Source organism: Nannobrachium achirus (assembly GCF_963921795.1).
Source record: "Nannobrachium achirus genome assembly, chromosome: 4".
Lineage (NCBI taxonomy): Eukaryota > Metazoa > Chordata > Actinopteri > Myctophiformes > Myctophidae > Nannobrachium > Nannobrachium achirus.
The window spans coordinates 19,208,457-19,225,496 of NC_137813.1; the positions used below are offsets into that span (position 1 = coordinate 19,208,457).

General features: G+C 41.1%; 2 protein-coding genes across 2 annotated transcripts; one reads left to right on the forward strand and one right to left on the reverse strand.

The window, feature by feature from the left end:
• Nucleotides 1-234: 234 nt before the first annotated feature.
• thoc6 (THO complex 6) lies at nt 235-12,545 on the reverse strand. Its single transcript, XM_080724279.1, has 13 exons — nt 12,410-12,545; nt 11,720-11,811; nt 11,197-11,261; nt 8,193-8,296; nt 6,872-6,909; nt 6,481-6,529; nt 5,849-5,920; nt 5,432-5,534; nt 5,282-5,331; nt 4,094-4,156; nt 1,977-2,087; nt 1,672-1,800; nt 235-351 (listed from the first exon to the last, which is right to left on the reverse strand). Exons 1-13 carry the CDS (start codon nt 12,434-12,436, stop codon nt 271-273), a joined length of 984 nt encoding a protein of 327 aa, XP_080580405.1. The 5' UTR covers nt 12,437-12,545; the 3' UTR covers nt 235-270.
• A 284-nt stretch (nt 12,546-12,829) lies between these two features.
• rrn3 (RRN3 homolog, RNA polymerase I transcription factor) lies at nt 12,830-16,816 on the forward strand. The gene is made up of 3 exons (XM_080724096.1): nt 12,830-13,086; nt 13,926-14,438; nt 14,732-16,816. The coding sequence occupies exons 2-3, from the start codon at nt 13,937-13,939 to the stop codon at nt 16,081-16,083; spliced, it is 1,854 nt and encodes a 617-aa protein (XP_080580222.1). The 5' UTR covers nt 12,830-13,086; nt 13,926-13,936; the 3' UTR covers nt 16,084-16,816.
• The last annotated feature ends 224 nt before the right edge of the window (nt 16,817-17,040 follow it).

Below are 17,040 nucleotides of genomic sequence, written 5' to 3' on the forward strand. Positions count from 1 at the left end.
ATAGACATGTTCATACTGTCAGCTTGAACACAGAACCAAATTCATTTTATAAAAACACAAATATTTATCAAAGTTATTACAAATGTATTTTATTGTCATAAAATACTACACCACACTTGAAAATGTGAGTTGTAACTTCGGCAATGGACTGTTAAAAAAAGAAACAACTAAGAAAAGGTGTTTTAAGGTGTCCACATACAATAAACACATATCAATATACAAAAATCACTGAAATATTACTCCCTCAGGCCAGGGTATGGGTGTATACTTTCAGAAGGTCAGAGAAAAGGCTCTGTAGGACAGGTTGGTGAATACATCTATGTGATCACTGCTGCCTCCCACAGTCAACACCTGCAAGACAAACACAGCCTGCTGTTACTTTGACAGTTATATTTGGTCCATTGTAAAAGATCACACTTGTTAGCGGCAGATGCACACTCCACTTTTAGAGTCGAATTTATTTTGGTTCGGCTCTGTCTAAACTACAATACGACGTCATTCAGAGGTTCCAGGGGGCAGTTACCGCCATTAATTCGGCCGAACCGAAACCGAATTAAACACGGCTCAAAAAGTGGAGTATGCAACTATGCATCAGCCCATAACACTTAAACCCTCTAAATACGTACTGTATATATTGGACATGAATGAGTTGTTCCCGTACTTTTTTCCAAATCTCTTCTTAGATCTGCCAAAAGGGCAGATAGGGATACATAGGGTTCATGTGGTTAAACCCTATTTATCCCTATTGTGGGGCGAACATTCAGTGAAAATAGCAGATATTTTCGGTGAAGAGATTATTGGTTTAGAGAGATTAAAAAGGAGGACGCCTAGTATAGTACCCCTGGGGGACACCGGTCAATAAAGTATATTAATATAGGGTTTAAGTGGTTAATAGCCCAATTTGAACAGTTTTGTTGCCATCAACCCAGTGTGCACTCTCTTCCCCGCCTCGTCCTAAGGCTGCAGTCAGCTTCAAACAACAAGTGGCATGACTGGAGCACTTACAGTAAGTAGAGTATAGAGTTCCAAGAGGTCTGTGCCTAGTCTGCCTACTGCTTTTGCTGTGGCTGAAAGTGGCCAGACAGCTCAATCGGAAGGGCTCTCGCCTTTGGACCACAAGGTCATGGGTTCAATCCCAAGCACCGTCAACTCAGCCTATGTCATGAGTAGCATGACTTGGGTGCACAGACAATAAGCCACTACCGACCTACTTGTTGAACAATTCTAAGAACACGTGATGGCCTAAACAATAACATTAATTAAAACTGGACAGGCTAGCAGTATGAGACTGCTGGTGGTGGTCTGTTTGAGTAGGGGTGGTTTTGAGAAGGTAGACTTCACTGGTAAAACCACCGAATGTGTTGTGGGCCTAATTTGATGAAGCAAATCTGATGGAAAAATCATTAAATTATTTTCTCACTAACAAACAGTAAAATCATCAGTTAACTCAGACGTTTTTGTTTGGTCAGAGTTAACTACTGGTGTCCCTATTTTGGGAATGGGGCTGTAGGCAAACATCAAGAATAGATGATCTACAAGCTCACAGCTTGTAGATTGTCTGCCGCCCGACATAGTCGCACAATAAAGTTATAAAACGTCACAATTTCTACCCAAGTCCTCATCCTAAAACAGCAGGAAATTCACAGCATGTCTGCTGGCTTAACGTCTCACCCTGTGTTCTGTGCTGTTGGAGTTGAGTGCTAGTGTGTTGAGGGAGTGGGGAGTACAGGGGATCTGGGCTTTGATGTCTCCTCCCAGCAGGCAGTGGGAGACACACTGGCCTTCACCCACCGTCAGGATCTATGCCACCGGACAGAAGGAGAAACACATCGGAGAGGAGGCAACGCTGAAGATAAGTTTTAACCATAAATCTGTGCACTGTCATGGCAAATAAAAAACATGCACATACCAGGCTAGAACAGAACGCCATACACACACACAAATAGGAAAGGTAGGCACACACTCTCGGATCTCACCATGTCTTGGTAGAAGGTTGCTTGTCGCTGACAGCCTGACAGTGGGAAGACAGATGTGGGGGACATGGAGCGGAGGTGCCAGAGAGACAAGGACGGACCTCCTCCACACAGCTGGAGACAACCGAGACACACCAGGATTCATTCAAACAGTATTTAATTCTCAGAGAACACATTGTGTGGACCTTCCTTTTCAATGGCATAAAGATTACAAATGAACACCTATAGCAACTGGTAGCAACTGAGATTCTCTTTAAGTCTTATTGGCATTAGGTGGAAACCAAGGTCTGTTTTGATGCAAGAAACCAGGATCTACACTTCTACAGTATACTGTAAATATGGGTCTTCTTAAAATGTAAGACATTTAATGTAAATGTATCAACGCTGATGACTGGATGACTGAATCCATCACATGCACAATTACGTGTAAAAGGATGTGGTGTGCCTTTTAGCTCAGTCAATTAGCTCCTTGTCAGTCACAAGGACAGAGTTTGAATCCAGCCCCATTCATGTCTTGCATGTCTTTCTTGTCTCTACTACACTCTCCTATAGCCTATGCACCAAGGGATATTTCACTTTCAAAATACCGTACCTTTTGGTCATTTTATCGTGTGCTCAGGCCCAGACAGATTTTGAGTTGCTTAATATATATATATATATATATATATATATATATATATATATATATATATATATATGTAACTATTATTATTTTATCAGAACCAAGGACAGGTATTTTCGATGAATCTATTTATTTATGGTTAAAGGGCCTACACCATGCTTTTAAAACTATATTTTTTGTATAAATATATGCTCAAAATTGAGTCTTAGACAGGTTTTAACCCTCAACAAACACTCTGACCATTCTTTTTGTTTGTTCTAGCTCTACTATAATGAGGCTCTCCAGCTGCAATACCAAAACGGCCTCTGTTTGCTCAGGGTTAGGTTTTCCAGAAAAAAAGTTTTTTGAAAAAAAAGAAGTTTTTTGAAAAAGTTAAAAAAAAAAAAAAAAAAGTTTTTGAAAAAAAAAAAGTTTTTTGAAAAAAAAAATTGAAAAAAAAAGTTTTGAAAAAAAAAATTTGATTTTTTTTTTTTTTAAATTTTTTTTGACAGTTTTTGAAAAAAAAATTTTTTTGAAAAAAAAATGTTTTTTGAAAAAAAAATGTTTTGAAAAAAAAAAAAAAAATTTGAAATTTTTTTTTTTGACTCTGAAAAAAAAAACGGGAAACGAGAGTGACGTCACTCTCGTCAACTCTGAGAACAGCACTGTTCTGAGAACCCGTGGAAAGCTTTTCATCTCTGTCTGCCCAAAACCAGAGAAAGACACAACGGTCAGAAATAGGACTTTGTGAGGATAGAAGGTGCCAGTGGGACCCCAAAAAAAGGTTTTAAAATAGAAAAAGTGAAAATTCATGGTGTAGGTCCTTTAAAATAGAGTTCGAAGTTACAATAGGTTTATACACAGTCAATGTTATCAATTGCCATTTCAACAAGAAGCAACGCAGTTTAGAGTGTTATCTGCGTTAAATGCTGTAATTACAGACATGGAATCTTTACAATATGAATAATATATTTTATAATATAAATAGTTAATAATAAGTGAACCCCAAGTTCACTTATTATCAGCAAAGATAAGAAATTACAATTCACTCATTCATTCATTCATTCACTTTAATACCAAATCTATAGCTTGAGATGAACTCTCCCTGCATCAAAGAATTGCCACTATTTAAGTCTATATGTGCAGATATAATATACCAATGTATGTCACTGCAAATTATTGTATAGCTATAGTACGAAATGTATTGCAAGTTTCTTGGATTAGCCACAAACAAACACTTGAGTGGAACATGAAGAAATGAAACAAGGAAATATGGCGATTGAGTCACAACAACACCTAGCATCTTGCAGAGATAAAATCTTGCCACCGTCTCCATTTTAAATACCTCAAGGCTTTCTAAGGGCTGAGGTGGGCCTAGAGAAATGATAACAAATTTCAGTAGCATGTTTCAAAGAGAGAGCAATTCTTGACAAGTCTGGGCAATGTTCACAGTCTAATGGCAGTAAGACGGCCTGTACAATAGAAGGGTGTGTGTATAGTACTGTATGTGGTTTCTTACCATCCAGTCAGAGTCTGTGGTGAGGCAGCTGATCCACTTGCCGTACTGAGGGCGGGCACAGGTCTATCTCACCATCAGGAGGTGAGGCGAGGGAGAGGGATGGACATTCTGGGTTAAATTCCTGATTGCCAGGTTGTTGTTCTTTAAATAGTATTTACATAAATGAATACAAAATGGTTTTAGCAGTTTAATTTATTGGTACTACTGGAAGGTGCCAAGCTCCAACGTCCGGGACGCAAAGCGTGGCCTACATCTGGCCTACATCTTGGCACAAAGCACTCCAAGTTGTTGTACGCCCAGGGTCACATTGGCCAAGCTTCTCGGGACGCTTAATTAAAATAACTCATAAATAGCATCGCTCACTTCACACTAGGTGTGATTTTTGTATAAACAAAAGGTTATTTTAACCAATCTGTATAGTAGAGTATGTTAACACAATATAACTAGCAAATCAGCAGTGGTTGGAAGTGGTCTCCCTACTCTTCCCTGGACCTGGAGTAGGACAACTATTGGTTGGCAATCTGTCAATGAAGTTATTTGAAGCAGACGACATTGGACACTAGCTGCACCGCCATCATTATTGTACTGTAGTTTGGTCATAGCTGTGATTACCGGGGGTCTATACTTGGTCCCTTTTTTCCTCTAAACCAATCTATTTTTTTAAATATCTAAAAGCTCTAAAAGCTCAAAGCACAATGTAACACAACATCAAACGTGAGCTCAAAGCACAATGTAACACAACATCAAACGTGAGCTGGTAGATCTGCTATTTTCACAGAATTGTTTGCCAAAAAATAGCAGATGTACAAGCTCACAACATGTTTTGGCTAAGGAATTTGGTGTAGATTTAACGGTTGCAACTCAGATCCATTTCAATAAGAAATTAAGAATAGAGAGTTTGCGGTTAGATTGTTGACACTGAAGATTTCATGACTCAGTTTTTCCTCTGCATACTGGTTGAGAAAACGTTATGCAGAGACAGGGTGCAGTATACCATCTTTTACCTTTTTATTAACTTGTATTCGAAAATATAACTACACTTCTGCTTCAGAGTGATCTAATGATGTAAAGGGTGAGGGGGGCACAGTACAGTTAATTGCACAACTTTTGATATCTTTACTAGACAATTCAGCGCAATTCATGTTTAATTGATCATATTTAGATATGAAACAGGAACCAATGTCTTACCTCATACTTGTAAACTTCAATGCAGTGTACAGATTGGTTCGTCCTGGAGTCTAGAATTAGAGTAAGAATTTAGTTTTTTAATCTCACGTCACGTGAGCCTGAAGTCATGGAATATGGAATGGATCCAGGCTGTGCAAGGCCGCCACTCACCCCAGATCCTGACGGCGCCGTCCTCGCCTCCTGACAGTATCTCCCCTTCCCTCTCTCTTAGTCCCAGACAGTGGATGTAGTCTGTGTGACCCTGGAGAACAGACTAGTGACAGAAGACACAGGCAATAGTAAATGGAATCCCCATTTTTTGGGGCACACTCTCTGTAAGTTTCCATCATTGAAAACGGTTCTTGCTTCTAATAATGTATGATGATACATTATTTTAATCAGTAACGCACCTACAAACACACAGTGAAATCCTGAGTGTTTATTTAACTCTAAGAGTGCACAAGTGCCATCAAATTACCCAAAGGGCCATTCCATTTGTACACTCTCAGAGATTTTACTTCATGATTTTACAGTGCAAAGAGAGCTTTATATTATTTATATTACGAGTCAGGAAGAGAAGTGTCATACCTTGAAGGTACCGTGCTCCAGGTCCATGATGTGGATGTTGTTGTCTCCGCCGCCAACAACCAAACTGTTGTCCTGAGATGCATACACAATGGCAAGACTTGAAAGAGAATCATCTTCTAGCATCTACACAAATAAGAGTCTTAACAGCTCCGTTAGCAACACAAAACCAGAGCAGAAGTGCTTTGAGCCGACCAACATAACCATCTCCAAAGACTTCCGCACTCATTAGTGGAGCTGGAGCTATAACTATATAAATAAATAAAATTCATTTAGGGACTAGATCAGGGGTCTTCAACGTTTTCAGGCCAAGAACCCCTTAGCTGAAAGGGAGATAAAGCAGGGACCCCCACTACATATTGTATAAAATTGTGTAGCAGATGTTCACGGATTTCATAGATTGATTCATAGACGTGTTTGATAGTACTGTCATCAGTCTATGTTGGATTTGTGTTCATGTGTTTTTTCAGACATTTAACCTCTTAACCGCTACGCCAAACCTATTTTCCAAAAATAGACGATTTACAAGCTCTCAACGCCTCCATTTCTCCCCAAAAAACAGATTTTTATTTTTGTGGAGTCGACCCCTGGTGGCCGTGGCCTGAAACCCTGCCTGTTAGACTCGGTGTACTCACTGTGGGGTTGATAATCATGGCATTAATCTCTGGGATCTCCAGGCTGGATCTGAAAGCAAAACAAAGACCCCATTTATGGTCTGCATACCCTTAAAGCCCACACACAACACATACACACATGCACACGCACACACACACACACACACACACACACACACACACACACACACACACACACACACACACACACACACACACACACACACACACACACACACACACACACACACACACACACACACACACAGTTACAGAGATATATGGTTAAAAAAAACACACTTGTTTGGTTTAAGTTAACACAGTCAACAATGACACCATGCACACACATGCTGCCTGAAATGCACATCTGCACACACACAAACACACACACACACACAGCGCTGTCTCTCACTTGTAGTTGGGCCTGCGAGTCCAAGACGCTTTCGCATTCTGTGTGAAAACAAAAAGGCACAAATAGAAAACATGTCAGATTATAATCTCTGAAAATAAAAGGTGCTGTGACATAATATCTTTTTTTTTGTTTTGTTTATTAGTTAAAATAGAAATAGCTCTATATTATTATAGTAATCATGTGTATGTATAGTGTGTTTGTTCAGTAACATGATCTCCCTGTCTCTCCAGCTCTTAAGTAAACAGAAAATAATTGTTCTGGATACAAAGGAGAGAGGAGTGAACAGAGTTAAACTGAAAATTATGAAACAATTAAATGACAGACAAACTGTTATCTTTTTTATAAGTTATCTTTCAAACCCTCTTGATTGGATGAAATTTGTAACCCACTTGGAAATGTAATTTCTGTTCACTACAGAGCTGGAGAAACAGGGGGAAGCCTGTTACTGAACAAATACGCTTTAACTTTTTAACAAAACTAAATCTAAAACTGTCTAAAGCAGTGGTTCCTAAACGTTTTAACTCAAGACCTAAAAGTGAAATTTGCCCGGGACCCAAACTAGTGAAAACAGCAGACCTACAAGCTCACAAAGCGTCGCTTTGTGCCGCATAATGAGATCTGCTGTTTTCACTACATTTTAAATATGTTTTTTCCAATTTATGGAACTTCTTTGATTTTATTCATCATTTATTCATGAAATTACTTAAGATAGTTTGTATTCATGAAAAAAATTAATTAAGAACAAAATGTAGGAAACAAAAAATGGATATTCATTCACTCCTCCCGAACCACTGTTTGGGACCCAGTTGTCTAAAGCAGTGGTTCTCAACCTGTGGGTCGGGACCCCCAGCCAAATGATTTTGGGGGGTCCCCAGATGAATAACTTAATGTGCAACACTGTTTTCTCACTCAACAGTGAACAAACCAATATAAAGTTTAAGTGTATAGCACAGTTCTAAAGTTGTTAGAGGACAATTTAAGGACTTTTTAATACCTCTGAAATGACAAATTAAACATTGGCCAATTTCTCAAATAGAAATTGTGAAAATAGCTGATCTACATGCTCACATGTAAGCATGTAACACGAGGCATTATGAGCATGTAGCTCTGCTATTTTCACAATAGAACAGCGTTATACAAAATGTAATGCCTCAACTCTTAGTGCACGTCAGGGTGGAGGGGTCCCCAGTTAAAATATGATTATTTGGGGGGTCGCGGCCTGAAAAGGTTGAGAACCAGTGGTCTAAAGTATTAGACAGACAGTGTACCCTCTTAATGAGTTCAGTCCAGCTCCAGTATTAAACAGTATTAGACAGTGTACCTTCTTAATGAGTTCAGCCCAGCTCCAGGCGCTGATCTCACCGTTTCCAGCACTGAGGAGCTGAGAGTCAGTGGAGAGCAGAGAAAACACTGGCCCCTCATGGGCTGAGGAGAGAGGAAACATACAACCAGTGGTGTAAAGCAGGGGTCTTCAACAGGGGGTCCTCAGAGTTAAGGTAGCCGCACACTAGCTGATAATCTTACTACAGGGGGTCCTCCAAATCTTTGTGTGATAAAAACTTTTTTTATATTAACCACTTGAACCCTAGCGTCCATACTCGGAGAACTTTTGCCAAAAATAGCAGATCTACAAGCTTACAACACCTCGCAGCAAATAGCTTTGGTGTAGAGGAGAAAAAGAGCAGACAAAGTAATGAGTGAAAGTTCAAGTTTAGTAAGTATTGTTCAAGAATCCAAAATACACTGATGATAGTGCCGTCATTGTGCTGTCAAAAGATGAAACTATATGGAATCTATTAACAGGTTGTGGGGGTCCGTGCTTCATCTCTCTCTCAACTAAGGGGTCCTTCCTTGTACTGAAAACATTGAATACCCCTGGTGTAAAGGAACTACTGTAGATATATTACATTTTTTGGAAGTACAATTTTGAAGTATTTAGTTTACTAGAGTATGTCCAAGTTTCTGTACTCTTACTTCTACTCCACTACATCTCTAATCCAAATATTGTACTTTTACTCCACTACAATTATTAGAAAACATTAGTTGCTAGTGACTTTGTAGATTTTGATTATTATTACAAAACATACATTAACCACTTCAGCCCTATATACATTTCGGCCATCTACAAGCTGACAATGCGTTGCGATCACGATGAATTGTGAGCTTGTAGATCAGCTATTGATCAGCTATTTTGCATACTGAGTATTTTGGTACTTTTAAGTACATTACATTTTTTTTACCAATACTTTTGGTAAGTACATTTTGAATTACAGATTTCTACTTGTAACAGAGTATTTCTATAATGCAATAATGATACTTTTACTAATGTGAAAAACTTAAAAAATAAATATATAGTATATTATCATGTAGCAAGACATTGAAGACTATATAGCCCCTTTTCCACTACAGGGCCGAACCAGAACTTTCCAGAACCCAGAACTTTCAAGAACCTGTGAAGTTCCGGGACCAAGTTCTGCTTACGTTTTACCAGACTTAACCGGGAAGGTCCCAAAAAAAGAGCAGCAGCACCGCTGTTCCCGCCTGTAGGTTCCCAGAACTCAAGTTTAGTACTAAAGCAGTGGTTCCTAAACGTTTTAGCTCAAGACCCAAAAGTGAAATTTGCCCAGGACCCAAACTAGTGAAAACAGCAGACCTACAAGCTCACAAAGCGTCGCTTTGTGCCACATTATGAGATCTGCTATTTTCACTACATTTTAAATGTTTTTTCCAATTTATGGAACTTCTTTGATTTTATTCATCATTTATTCATGAAATGACTTAAGATATTTTGTATTCATGAAAAAAAAAAAGAAATTAAGAACAAAATGTAGGAAACAAAAAATAGATATTCATTCACTCCTCCAGAACCACTGTTTGGGAACCAGTTGTCTAATTAAAAAAGGTTCCCAGAACCTTGTCTGAAACGGGCCGTGCGCTATGGAAACAAAACCAGAACCAAAAGAATAGGTTCAGGTTCTGGAAAGTTCTGGTTCCGCCTTGTAGTGGAAAAGGGGCTTATGTGACAAAGAAATCTGCTTGCATCAACAAAAACCTCCCAATGTCCCACAGAGAGCCCCGATGGGATGCATATCACAATAAGTGTATTTACACCTTCAACCTAGCAAGAATAGGAGTATATCCTTGTCATCATCGACCACATTGAAGTTTTAACCTAGCCTAGAATACCGCGCCTAACTTGACACTCTTGAGATATTTACTGTTTGAATTAGCGCTAATTCAAACAGTAAATGGTGCATTTATATAGCGCCTTTATCCAAGGCGCTTTACAGAGATTGTGCATTATATTCACCCATTTACACACACATTCATACACCGATGGCGGCACCAAACTGCTCACTGGGATCAACAAGGGGTTCAGAGTCTTGCTCAAGGACTCTGAACGACACTAACTCTGGGGGAGCCCAGGATCGAACTTTGAACCTTTTGGGAACCCTCTGTGTTCTAATGACGGTTTCCCTACCCCTGAGTCACTGCCGCCCCAAACAGTGTTGGCCCTGAATGCTGAAAGACTCAAAAGATCACATACATTCATTGCAAACACGCACGCACGCACGCACGCACGCATAAGTAACACATTGCATAAACTTTCATGCATAACCAAACCAAATAGTGAAATGCAATACTTAATTACATTTTAGAATGTTATTACGGTTACTAGGTCAAATATCATTTTGCCACATATGGGAAACAAAATAGAGGATGTTCAAATGAACAATGGATCAAAGAACTACCGTAAATAGAAACATTGTACTTTTGGTAGGGCTAATCATAATGACCAATATTTTTGGTCAATAATGAGATAATGAGATTTAACATGATTACTCACTGTTTTTGGAATCATTGTGCATTTATTGAAAACACATATTTTACAGATTATCTTGAACTTTTTAAGAAAGAAAACAAATGTCAGAACTTGATGAAGCCTAGTATGGGCGAAATGTTGTTCAGTTTGTTTTAGTTTAAAATAAACGTCGGAAGAGCAGTTTATTTTCTTCACTTGATTATATTTTTTATCATATTGTTGGGTCCAGCACGTATTTAAAGAAGAGTGGGGATGTGTACCTTTTTTTGTCTTTACATTTCTGTTTTTAGTTTTTTACAGTTTATTGTTTTTTCATACACCATTTTGTATTTGAATTGGTTTTAAATAGATTCCATTGATTAACAACTCAACTGCACTGGTGTCCTGCTCTACAGATGGAGACATATGGAGACATGGACATCAAATTCTATCTATTACAGGCAGTAGGTTCAAACAGGAGAAAATGTATGACACTGCTAATACAATACTGACTCAGACTAACCTGTGAATGTTAGGATGGGTTTTTGGCTCAGTTCAGTAGCATCTGGGCTGAGAGCTGAGGAGAGACTGGAAAGAGACAGAGAGAGAGAGAGAGAGATTACAAACAGACAAGTCTTCAATCTATAAATACGCACTCAAACAGAGCACACACAGATTATTATTTCTTGGAAAATGATCATGCACATCTCCTGTACATAATGTATTGCACAGTTTTTGAATGTAACTTACTCAGAAAGGCAACGTAAGTGTTCAACTGAAACATACTATTTAAACGTTTTGCACTACTACATGCTTCTCCACACTTTATTGTTTTAATAATTGGTCTGGTAGATTATATGTCACAAAATACAGAAATATTTCAAACTCCTATTTGTATGAGCATGACAAATAAATCTCTTTGTGTCCTTAAAAGTCAAAGCTGATTTCACTAAACTGTGCATCTACTTAATGTACAGATAAAGCCTTTATTTCAGCCACGAGATCACATTTGGGCCCATAATAAGTCAGTCAATGAAATAACGAACCTGAAGAGAGCAATTTCTCCATAGTTGTTGCCTGCTGCCAGGTAGCGACCACATGGAGAGAAGCTCTGGGAGAAGACGGACATGTGGAGAAGCTGCATGGAATTGAGAAGAACAGAATGATTGGAACAACAACAACACTGGTCTGTTTTTCTGATGATATCTTCTGCATAATACTGTGTTCTATCGGATAGAACACAGTACTATGCAAAATAACATTGAATGACAGCTGGATAGAATCTATCCATCTGTCATTCAATGTTATATGAGTTTTAAAAAAGGATCTCAATTGAAAGAAGCCATAGGCTTTCTTTGGCTTATCCTTTTAATTGACCTTGTATCAGTGGACACAGTCATGACATGAAACAGTACCTTTTCTCATGCAAACTTCTAATACATTCTTCAATCAATCAATCAATCAATGAATCAATCAATCAATCAATGGAGTGGACCCTGGCTAACTCATTTGTGTAACTCTTTGTAACACTTGTAAAACAACAACAATCAAATGGATCCAAACCCATGTGAGCCTCTTGAAGGTACAAATGGTAGACCTGTCACCTTCTTTAGAGTTAAAACACCCAGGGATGAGTCGAGCAGATCACAATGGATCCTCATGCATAACATTATGGTGCTGCTTGAGTTGGCTAAAACTAGACACATTTACACCATAAAAGCATTTTACATAGTTACCTCTATGGGACCCATTTTTCGACTCATGTAGCGTCCTATCTGTCAATGCCAAACGTGTGTTTGCAACTATTACAACAACAACATAACACGAGTTGAAGATCCGCGAGAAAAATAAAGTATTGTCGTTTTCAAATCGGTGTGTGGTGGTCGCGGAACTGTGACATCATTCATGATGGTCGCATACTGGGACGTCATCTTGCCGCAGCACCTGTGGAAAGCCTGGTTGATGTTTACTGCTCAAGCATGTGCTCAAGGCTCTGATCCGGTGTAAAGCCCGCCTACTGTATGTGGTCATTTGCACGCACGCACACACACATGCATATACCGTTTCCGTATCTGCTCTAGTCCCAGGCCGGATTAGTGAATACATCCTAGTCTAAAAACTGGGAGTCGGAAGTCCTCTCGTGGCACATGCCCGTGCATTTTCCCAGCGTGTCTCACTTTTCATGGACGACGTACATGTTTCGAGGTCTTCTCCCATGAATGACGACTATCACAATCACGACGTTCATCTGTAAAGTTATATAGATATAGATCGGACGGTGAATAGTTGTAGTTTATGACGTATTTAAGCTGTAAAGTATTGTAGCTCGGGCCGCCATGGTGGCTGATGTTAGCCATTCAGTTTAGCACCACGCTAACAACAACAAGTACCTGGAGCCGGTGACTGCAAAAAGGTCAGTGGTGGAAAAAGTACTCAAATGTTTTATTTAGGTAAACGTACCAGTAAGATGCCTTAGGGCGCCATGCCGCCGTCTGTCTTGGTCATATATGGATTCTTTCGTCTGACATCATACATACAAATACAATGCCTTTTATGCCCATATATGGAGATCCCTGCTCTGAGTATCTTACATCAATGTGACGTCACCTGTGATGTCATAGTGATGTGTCAGCCTTTTATGCCCATATATGGAGATCCCTGCTCTAAGGATCTGACATAACTGTGTTGTCACATGTGATGTGTCAGGGGAACCACAGTGTCAGGCGTTAGACAGAGACATAGACAGAGATACGGTCATGCTGTGACCGTTCGTATACTAAACTGCGACCTACGGTTGCAACAATATATACTGCGATGTAGACATACTCTGTTACAAGTAAAAGTCTGGAATTCAAAATGTACGTGAGTAAAAGTACAGAAGTATTGGCATCAAAATGTACTTAAAGTACCAAAAGTAAAAGTACAAAATGTTTGGAAATAGCAGATCTACAAGCTCACAATGCGTCACATCGCGTTGTTAGCTTGTAGATCGGCCATTTTCAAATAGCCACGGTATAAAATGGGCTAAAGTTGTTTATGTATGTTTTTTAAATATTATAATTTATATCTGCAAAGTAACTAGTAACTAAAGTTTTCTAAAAAAAATGAGTGGAGTAAAAGTACAATATTTGGATCCGAGATGTAGTGGAGTAGAAGTAAAAGTATTGAAAATTGTACTTAAGTACAATACTTAAGTAAATGTACTTACTTTACATCACTGAAAAAGGTCTTGTTTTATCACCCACTGTCTAGAACCTTGCAACATGGAGGTGGGTAACCGTGACTTCATGAACACCCCTCCTATGAAGACTGTCCGGTTTGGATGCAGCGTGGTGGACGCCCTGACCAAGCAACAGCAGGGAGACTCCAGTGACTATGAGCTGCTCAAGCACCAGCTGGCCGATCCGGAGATAAAGGACGGTCAGATCATCAACTGGCTCCAGGAGTTCCGGGCCTGCGTGACCCAGCTCAGCAAGAACCACGAGCAGCTTGTCTACACGGTGCTGAGGCTGCCGTGGCTGGGACGCAGCCCGGCCGTGGTGGAGGAGTACCTGGCCTTCCTCGGCAACCTGGTCTCGGCTCAGACGCTCTACCTCCGCCCCTGCCTCAAGATGGTGGTCTCCCACTTCACCCCCAGGAGGGTGACCATCCACGAGGAAGGGGTGGACATCTCCGACTCGGACGACGAGGGCGAGGACCTGCCCGGGAACTTCGATCAGTGTCACCTAGCGCTGCAGCTCATCGCCAGATATGTCCCATCCACAGGTACGGATGGAACAATTAGCGATATTATCGTTTATCGTGATAGAAAACACTCACGATAATCATATTGTGGAGTCTTACGTCCTCCGTCATGCACTGGTATCAATTCACCTTTTATTTGTCTTTTATTCTACCAAATCTCTTTGCTATCTCTGCTATTTTTTGGCACATGTTCTGCCCCAGGAGAATGGATGTTGGGGATTTTTTGATTATCGCGATAATATCCTAAATCACAATTTCTTTGGTCTCAATAATCGTGATATGAAATTTTCATATCGTTCCATCCCTATCCACAGGTCAATTCCTGGTAACCATCCTCAACGATGGTTTCCCGTTTGTGAAGAAGTCCTCCCGGACCCTGCAATGCTACGTCCACAACCTCCTGAGAGTGAGCGTGTATCTCCCCTCCATCCGCCGAGACATATTGGAGCTCGTCGTTGGAAGGATGCTGAAGCTGGACGTGAGCGCCCCGCGGGCGGAGATAGAAGACGTAGAGGAGAACGCCACACTGAAACACATGGAAGGAGAACGTGACGAAGAAGGACTCTTTGACATGGACGAGGACGACCTGTCAGCGTTCAAGTCCTCCGGGCCGACAGGTGGCGCTATGATGGCCCACCCAGTGGCCGAGAGGCTGGACACTCTCATGGCTGTGCTGTTGGCTTATATCAAGGACATCTGCCATGTCAATGGCATGCTGGACGTGGAGAGGACAAAAGCGCTGTACCGAGAGCTGACGGGCGTGTTCGACAAGCTCATCCTCCCCACGCACGCCTCCTCTCACGTCCAGTACGCTCTGTTCTACCTGTGCAGTTTCCGCGTGGCCCTGGCAGAGGCCTTTCTGGAGCATCTGTGGAAGTTTATTCAGAGCCCCTCGCAGCCCGCGGTCCTGCGCCAGGCCGCTGCAGGATACATGGGCAGCTTCCTGGCCCGTGCAAAATTCCTTCCCGTGGCCACGGTGCGTGCCTGCCTGGACCTGCTGGTCCCCTGGCTCCACCTCTACATCAACAGCCAGGACTGCGGCGGGCAGAAGGCCTACTGCGACGTGAGCCTGCACGGACCATTCTACAGTGCCTGCCAGGCCGTCTTCTACACACTCATTTTCAGACACCGAGCCATGCTGGACGGCAACATGAAGAAAGGCCTGGAGTATCTGCAGAGCCTCAACCTGGAGCGGCTGGTGATGTGCCAACTGAACCCACTCAAAGTCTGCCTGCCCGCCGTCACGAACATGTTCGCCGCCGTCACCCGAAAGTACCAGCTGGTGTTCTGCTACACTGTCATAGAAAAGAACAACCGCCACATGCTGCCGGTGGTCTGCAGCTCCAAGGGCGGCGACGGCGGCGTCCGCGCCAACACCAACCCGCTGGACAGCTTCTTCCCCTTTGACCCCTACCTGCTCAAGTTGTCGGGGAAGCTGATCGAGCCCCTCTACCAGGCGTGGGAGGAGCCCGCGGAAACGCAGCTCGACGAGACCGGCCGGAGGAGGAGGCAGAGCTCCATGGAGGACGAGGACGACTTCCTGCACTGCGGGACGCCGAAGACGGATAACCTTGTGGGAATGACCCCCGGCTCCTATGACTCACACCTCCGCAGCCCGGCCAGTGTGGGCTCGCCTCCCATCGCCTTCCTGCAGAGGCCCTTTTGAACACTGGTGCCCAAAAACACTGGGTCGGGACCCATTTTTAAGGGTCCCTTAATTACGTTTCTTACAATTTGTTAATTATTATTATTTCAAAACATTTTCAAGAAACATTCCCCAAAAAGCTTAGATTTTCTTGAATAAAAAAAATGCAATGATTTTTCAAAGTAATTTAATAAATAAAAGCTCATACACAATCTACAAGCTCACAACACTGCGTGAAGTGACACATTGTGAGCTTGTTGTAGATCTGCTGTTTTGGTCCCTTTTGAATGTTGACTGTCCTGAGGTTTTGTAATTGCCAGATTAATCTGAAGTGCAGGTAGACTGGAATAATATGGATTCTAGATAACCCAAGTTTGAACACTAGTGTTCCTATTCTGGGCGTGAAATGGTACGTTCTGCGAAAATCGCAGATCGAGATTTGGTGTTGTGTTGAGGGAAAAAAGGAGGGGGCCGAGGACAGACCGCTGAGGGACCTCGGTCGATAAAGTATGAATGGTTTAAGCGTTTAAGTTAGAAACATTTTTTGGCACATGCAGTCGGTTTCATGTGTAATATTTGTTGTAAAAGTAATAAATACTTTTAATGACAAAAAAAAAGAAAGAAAACAGTCTGGTGTTTCTGTTATACATGTGCCAATTAAAGAGCAGAAGTCTAGGTGTCTTGACTGAGTAATGCTTATCCTAATTTTTATTTGGAGGGTAAAATAAAATAAAAGTTGATGTAACCCAGCATTGTCAAAAAGGTAAATGTATGAAGAATAGTTATTAGTATAGCCTTTCCAACTGTAGTCTGGCTGATATACAGTATATTATATCATGCACTAAGCGTACTATTTACTATACTGTATATCGTTGCTGTCGGGAGAAAGCAGCTATCTCCATTTTTCCTTCTTAATTATATAATAAATCTGTGCTATCGAACACCCTTTATGTCTGTGCCTGGGTTTTACATATTGAA

What these genes read in the sequence shown, in the direction of transcription:
- rrn3 (XM_080724096.1), top strand. Translation starts at nt 13,937, where the DNA reads ATGGAGGTGGGTAACCGTGACTTCATGAACACCCCTCCTATGAAGACT. An exon ending in CAGATATGTCCCATCCACAG is followed by an intron (nt 14,439 to 14,731) that starts GTACGGATGGAA and finishes CCCTATCCACAG; the next exon opens with GTCAATTCCTGGTAACCATC.
- thoc6 (XM_080724279.1), bottom strand. Translation starts at nt 12,436, where the DNA reads ATGAGTCGAAAAATGGGTCCCATAGAG. An exon ending in GGAGAAATTGCTCTCTTCAG is followed by an intron (nt 11,262 to 11,719) that starts GTTCGTTATTTC and finishes GTCTCTTTCCAG; the next exon opens with TCTCTCCTCAGCTCTCAGCC. An exon ending in CGGCGCCGTCAGGATCTGGG is followed by an intron (nt 5,332 to 5,431) that starts GTGAGTGGCGGC and finishes CTCTAATTCTAG; the next exon opens with ACTCCAGGACGAACCAATCT.